This window comes from Heterocephalus glaber, unplaced genomic scaffold, assembly GCF_053883595.1.
Source record: "Heterocephalus glaber isolate CG9 unplaced genomic scaffold, H.glaber_assembly_v1.0 deba00001227, whole genome shotgun sequence".
Lineage (NCBI taxonomy): Eukaryota > Metazoa > Chordata > Mammalia > Rodentia > Bathyergidae > Heterocephalus > Heterocephalus glaber.
In genome coordinates, this window is record NW_028258220.1 from 1 (window position 1) to 6,879 (window position 6,879).

Consider the following 6,879-nt stretch of genomic DNA (forward strand, 5'->3'; position numbering starts at 1 on the left):
GTGCGTGTGAGGCCTAGGCCTGGAATCACCCGTGCGCCGGGTGTGCTGTGGATGTGCACTTACCGACGCTAGACGCGTTGCTGAGGCTTGGTCCTGGCTGCCTGATCTCGCGAGGTCTCCTCTCCTCTCCTCTCGCCCGCCTCCCCACCGTCCCCGCCTGGAACCCCTCACCCGAACACCTGCTACTGGCTACCTTTGTGAGCCTGAGCAGGCCCGACCATACCCACGGACCAATCAGCTCCGGCCTCAATCCCGCCTTGCTTGCACACACTTCTTCCGGGGAGCCGAGTTTCAGGCACCACCCACCCATGCACGGGCGTCCATCGCATCACAGGGGAAATAACAAGGGGCAGCCAGAGCTGCATTCCGGGTAGCTGCATCCATTGCAGTGTGTGCGGAAGCCTTGAGCCCTGGACAGAGGCACTCCTCTTCACGAAAGAGCTGAGTTCCACGAGGGCAATCTTTGGCTTCCTGTTTCTCCCTTGTCTCTTGCATAAGCACCACAGAGAATCATCTTCAACGGACCAAAAGAAGAAAAGAAAAAAACACAAAGACAAAACTGGCCAGGTGGATGTTGGATGTATGAATGGCTGGCTGGCTGGCTGGCTGGGTGGACGGGGGACGACGTGGTGGTTAAGTGGATGGTTGGTTTTGTGGCCGAATGGGCCACTGGATGGGTGGATGAAGGATGAGGTCGGCGTTTGGTCTCCTGGGTCTGGAAACCGAAGAGCCCAAGACTTTCCCAGTTTGGTCTCGAGGGTTCAGACGAAAGGGTTTGCTCCGACCTGGTTTCCCACAGTGCACCGGGCCAGGCCTCCCACCCACTTGGGGAGATCTCGCAGGTCGGTCTTCATTTACCCTATGGTAATGATCAAAGAAATCTCGAACCGCGTGCTCTTCTCCCCACTCTGTCTGTCAGGCTGGCTGTCTGGCTGGCAGGCTGCCTGGGTTTCTTTGTTTTCTCTCTTTCTCGCTCTCTTGCTAGCTCTTCTGAGTCCACTGTTGCTGGGCCAGTAGGCAGAGACGTTTGAAATGAGCTCCCTCCCCCAGGGCATTTTGCGAAATGTTTTCATTTGGGGACGGCTCTTCCTCCGTCACCGCTAAACGGTTGGGGCTGGGCTCGAATGACTGGCAGTCCTCCTGCCCCCGCCTTCCAGCGTTGTGGGGTGAAGGTGTGTGGGTGAGTCTCCGGGCCCAGGCTGGGGAACTTTTCTCCATCGACTCTCCCCTCTTCTTCCAGCGTATTGAGCCAACTGTCCTTTGCCCTCCTTGCAGGGTTGGAGGAAAAGTCACGAGGCTTAGATTTGATGACAAGAAGTGCTCCTGAGAGGATGAAGGGGGCTGTGCTGATCGCGGGAGGATGTGTTGGCAGCTGTCATGTTGAGAGGCTGGTGAGGTGACCGCCCCTACCGTTTGCTCAAAGCAAGTGGAATGGTTCGGGCAGTAAGGACGTGGTAGAAGAAAGCCAAAATATCTCCCCACGATCCAAATACACAAAGGGGCTTTGGAAGGGGTGTCGGCGTGCAGCTGTGGGGGACCCTGTCTCCTTGGGGGTGTGCACAGATGAAGGAGCACGCGCGGATCCATGCCCATGAAGCCACGGGGCATGAGGACCTTTGTCTTCCCTAATGGCTCTGTCACTGGGATTTCAGTGTGGACGGTGCGTCTATCTGGCCCACAGCATCCCTTCCAGCTCCTTGAGTGTAGCCCAGCAGTCCCACCGCCACCCACACCCACACCCCAACCCCATCCTGTCTGTTCCCATTGGATTTCTTCCCAGTGCTGGAGTTCCTCGGGCAACTCCCGGGCCAAGTCAGGCCTGGAGTTCACCTTCTGGAGAGGATTTTCTTGTAATCTCGAATGGTCTTGGCCATCAGAGGGGCGATTTTCTGGGCTGTGGGTTTCCGGGTGTTGAGTGCTGCCCTCAGCGGAGGCCTGGCAGGACGGGGACCCGGCACCGGGATTGGACGGCCTGACAGGAGGAACGCAGCGTGCCCTGCTGCCACTGCCATGGCCGGAGGGGCTGATCCCCTCCTCTGTGGGGTGCTCTGATCCTTGGAGCCTGCGTGTTGCTGAGACTGCTACCACCACCGCCGCTGCCGCTGCCGCTGCTCTGCTTCCTCCTCCTGCTCTCCTCCTCCCTCCTCCTCCTCTCCTCCTCCTTTTCTTGCTCTTCCTTCCCCTGCTGTTCTTCCTCCTCCTCCTTCTTCTGCTCCTCCTCCTTCTCCTGCTATTCCTTCTCCTGCTGTTCTTCCTCCTCCTCCTGCTCTTCCACCTCCTCCTCCTCCTCCCCCTCCTCCCTCTCCTGCTCCTCTTCCCTCTCCTCCTCCATTTCCTTCTCCTCCTACCAGTCTTCTTGGTATTCTTCCTGCTCCCCTTCCTTCTCCTGCTCTTTGTATTTCTCTTCTTCCTCCCCCTCTTTCTTGTCTGCCTCCTCTTCGTTCTCCTGCTCTTCTTGCTCCTCCTTCTCCAGTTCTTTCTCCTGCTCTTGCTCCTCCTCCTCTTCCTTCTCCAGTTCTTTCTCCTGTTCCTCCTCCTCTTTCTCCTCCTGCTCCTCCTCCTGCTTCTCCTTCTGCTCCTCCCACTCCTCCTCGTCCTCCTCCTTGTCCTCCTCCACTTCTTCCTGGTCCTCCAAACCCAACGTTCTCCTCCTGCCTCCTGGAGGACGCAGTGCTGAAGGGGATCAGCTTGGTCTGGTGGCCTGGGGGCCCATTCGCCCCCGCCAATCGGATCCTGGTCGTCAGAGCTTGGAGTTGCTGTGCTTGGGCATCCTGCAGCCGCAGGTACATCTCCCGCCAGGACTCGTGCTCCTCTGGCTTTTGGTCTTTGAAGTCTCTGTGACAATGAAGTGCCCATAAATGATCTGTCTTTTCAGCCAGCCCCGGATTGCAGGACTCTATGCGACGCAGCTCATGAGGTGGGCACTTCTCCAACACGGGTCGAAGGACACAATCGGGGATGAAGCTCACGTCGTAGATGGTGTCCAGGTTGTCGGAGAGCTCCTGGCGGAAGCGCTCATAGAAGGCCATCTTCTGCAGCACAGATGTGCGGGTGGGGGAAGCAGAAGAGACCCGCAACTGGGAGTGAATTGTGAGGGGGGTGGTGTGGCTGGCTCCTGGGTCTTGTTCCTCGGGTCCCCGCAGGGGTGCTCCTGCAAGGAGCCTGTCCTGCAAGGCCTGGGCGGGCTTCCGGCCGTGAGCCTTGGCCCCCAGGTGCTCGGCGGAGCCGTAGAAGTGCGCGCACGGTGGCCTGGGAGTGGGCGAGCCCGCACAGGAGGCGGGGAGGTGGCCGTGGTGGGAAGAAAGTTCCCAGGGTGTGGAAGCAGGCGGTGCGAGTCTGGGGCGCTGCTCCCGGCCCACTGTGCTGTGGCCATGGCTGAGGCGGAGGCGGAGGCGGAGGGGGTTGGGAGACCGCCTGGGAGCTGTAGGGAGCCCCCTCAGGCTCCCTGCCTGTCCCCGCACAGAGTCAGGGCTGCCGGCTGGGCTCCCGGGGTCTGCGCGGTAGTGCGGGGATCCCCAGGCGTCCCTTCCCTCTGACGGCGGGAGGTCGCCGCCCCGGTCCCTGCGGCGGCCGCCGCCGCCGCCGCCGCCGCCGTCCTCCGAGCCCCTGCTCTCCTGTAAGTCCTGGGGCCCAGGCCCCAGCTTTCGCTGGCAAAGAGCCAAGCTTTTCCAGAGGGCCGCCAAGGCGCTGGCCAAGGTGCCGACCAGTGCATGTCGGCGCAGGCGCTTGACTGTCTTTCGGACGCGGGTCTGCGCCAGCACTTGGGCGCTCACCGGCAGGGCGCAGAGTTTCCACAAATACCTGGCAAGCCTGTCTGGGTCGCTGGTGGCCAGCAGGCGGCCTCGCAGCTTGCGCACTGCTCGCGCCACCCGCTCCTCCGTCGCCCCAGCCCTGGCCATCTCCCTCCGTCCAGGCCTCCCCTTCCCCGCAGGGCCCACTCGCTCCCTCTCTGGCTGGCTCCCGGCGGCTGCTTCCGCCTGGCGTCCCTGGCTCACTGAGCTGGCCCGAGCTTGGTCCTGTAGGCGCGCTGGGGTGGTGGTGGTTGGGGGGGGGCGCGCGGGCAGTGGGAGGACGGCCCGCGTATCCTCGCGGCTCACCGCCGGCTGGGAGGTCAGCTGAGTGTCCTCGGGGTGCGTGTGAGGCCTAGGCCTGGAATCACCCGTGCGCCGGGTGTGCTGTGGATGTGCACTTACCGACGCTAGAGGCGTTGCTGAGGCTTGGTCCTGGCTGCCTGATCTCGCGAGGTCTCCTCTCCTCTCCTCTCGCTCCGCCCTCCCCACCGTCCCCGCCTGGAACCCCTCACCCGAACACCTGCTACTGGCTACCTTTGTGAGCCAACAGGAGCCCGACCATACCCACGGACCAATCAGCTCCGGCCTCAATCCCGCCCCCTTGCACACACTTCTTCCGGGGAGCCGAGTTCTCAGGCACCACCCACCCATGCACGGGCGTCCAATCGCATCACAGGGAAATAACAAGGGGCAGCCAGAGCTGCATCCGGGTAGCTGCATCCATTGCAGTGTGTGCGGAAGCCTTGAGCCCTGGACAGAGGCACTCCTCTTCCACGAAAGAGCTGAGTTCCACGAGGGCAATCTTTGGCTTCCTGTTTCTCCCTTGTCTCTTGCATAAGCACCACAGAGAATCATCTTCAACGGACCAAAAGAAGAAAAGAAAAAAACACAAAGACAAAACTGGCCAGGTGGATGTGTGGATGTATGAATGGCTGGCTGGCTGGCTGGCTGGCTGGGTGGACGGGGGAGGGGGTGGATGGATAAGTGGATGGTTGGTTTTGTGGCCGAATGGGCCACTGGATGGGTGGATGAAGGATGAGGTCGGCGTTTGGTCTCCTGGGTCTGGAAACCGAAGAGCCCAAGATTTTCCCAGTTTGGTCTCAAGGGTTCAGACGAAAGGAGGTTTGCTCCGACCTGGTTTCCCACAGTGCACCTGGCCAGGCCTCCCACCCACTTGGGGAGATCTCGCAGGTCGGTCTTCATTTACCCTATGGTAATGATCAAAGAAATCTCGAACCGCATGCTCTTCTCCCCACTCTGTCCGTGTTTCTGTCTGTCTTGCTCGCTGGCTTCTTTGTACCCTGCTACAACAATAAGTCAGTTTACTGTTTCTCTGAAAAGGGACAACATAATCTTGTGCTTTCCTAGAATGCAAAAATGGGCTCTCATTGTTCAAGGTTATGGAAATATTGTAATGAACCAGCCAGTCTAACTACTTAGCCCATAGAAACCTTCCTTAGTAACCCTCTTGCGATTATAACTTCTGTGAACATTTACCTTTGGCCTTACCAAAGTTTAGTGTTTTTCCTAATTTTCATTTCTATGTGGCTCTCTCTCTCTCTCTCTCTCTCTCTCTCTCTCTCTCTCTCTCTCTCTCTCTCTCTGTGTGTGTGTGTGTGTGTGTGTGTGTGTGGCTGTCTCTCTCTCTCCCTCCCTCCCTCGTAATGGAATTCGCAAATCCTTGTTTCCACTGATACTTTTTCCTCCAAATCTCTAACACCTTAAATCGGACCAATACATTGTAGAGCCTCAGAAATATATCTCAAATGAATGGATAAAAGAATACTTTTTATAATTTCCCTATTTAATTTGTTATTTAGTTTTCTTTTCTACTTTAGTTTTTACAACATTGATGGAATACTTGAATAATTTTTTGGCATAAATAAATTTTACATGGAAGGGAATAATTAATTTTAAAAGAGCTATGTAGATATTAATTATACTTTGCAGAGTACTAATAAAAGTTAAGAAATGTGATGTCTGAAAAAATTCATAAATCCAGTAAGAGTTAAATGAGTATGACTTCTCTTATATGAATAATGCCTAATGTAAATAAAGAGCAAAAGAAAAGATGCACAACAGGAAATAGGGAGATAGACTGCAAAAATGGGACCAAGGGGTGGAGGGAAGGCAGGAGGAGAGAAGTGGATGAAAACAATTAAGATGTGTTGTGTACATGTACCAACTCCCCTTTAGGAATCATTATGTACTGCAAACTTTTATGAATAAAAATAAAATAAAATGAACACTGTATGAGGTTAGGAATTTTGTATTCCTGATTACATGGTTCCTGGCACAAGCAGCATTTAATAAATATTTGTTAATTGAATAAATAAAAGAAAAATGGTAGGTGGAAACCTAAAAAATATTTTAGGTAGAAGATAGCATGTAAAAAGAAAAAGTATGTATAAAATTTTATAAACAAAAATATTCAGAGATAAAGAGCAATTTTAGGTAGATTAAGAAACTTTTGACTGAAATTGAGGATTGTGAAGGGAGAAAGTGGTAAAAGCTCATTTGAGAAAGACTTTTGTTAAAAACTACTTAAAATATAGAATCTCCAAAAGAGAGTATTTCCTGGATGTGATATTGACATGTATGTGCATGTGCGTGTGTGTGCATGCATTTGTGTGAGACATTGTGTGTATATGTGTGTGTTGCTGGTTACCTAACCCAGGATTTCATTCATGCTGGCACTGAGCTATTCGTGAGCCTAAGAAAGCATATTTTGCTTTTGTTGCCTTTGCTACCTTGTGCTTGCCGTGTTGTTTCTCTTCTGTGATACCTGTTTGCCATCCCTGCCTTACAGCCAGATGATTATGGACTGAAATCTCTATAATCTATAAGCCAAACAAACCCATTCCCATCTAACTCTGGGTGTCATTTTGTCTCAGCAATGAGAAAAGTAACTAACACAGTAACCCAGACTTCATTCATTGTCCCGTTTTCACAAGCTCTTGCTCCATCCAGTAGACTTGTGGAAGTCAAGTTTGTGACCATCATGAACAATGCTGCTGTGCACATTTTAGCATATGTATCATGGGTCACAAAAAGTATATTTCTCTAGGATGTAGATGACATACAGAGA

General features: G+C 54.1%; 1 protein-coding gene across 1 annotated transcript; it reads right to left on the reverse strand.

The window, feature by feature from the left end:
- Positions 1-1,204: 1,204 nt before the first annotated feature.
- Positions 1,205-5,677, reverse strand: LOC147828207 (uncharacterized). The gene is made up of 2 exons (XM_087210888.1): positions 2,160-5,677; positions 1,205-2,078 (listed from the first exon to the last, which is right to left on the reverse strand). Exons 1-2 carry the CDS (start codon positions 4,992-4,994, stop codon positions 1,827-1,829), a joined length of 3,087 nt encoding a protein of 1,028 aa, XP_087067014.1. The 5' UTR covers positions 4,995-5,677; the 3' UTR covers positions 1,205-1,826.
- Between the last annotated feature and the right edge of the window lie 1,202 nt (positions 5,678-6,879).

Excerpts from the sequence above, each read along its gene's own strand:
- LOC147828207 (XM_087210888.1), bottom strand. The coding sequence starts at position 4,994 with ATGAAGACCGACCTGCGAGATCTCCCCAAGTGGGTGGGAGGCCTGGCC. Across the intron at positions 2,079-2,159 it reads AAGGAAGAGCAAGAAAAGGA|TCTCAGCAACACGCAGGCTC; the intron begins GGAGGAGAGGAG and ends TGGTGGTAGCAG.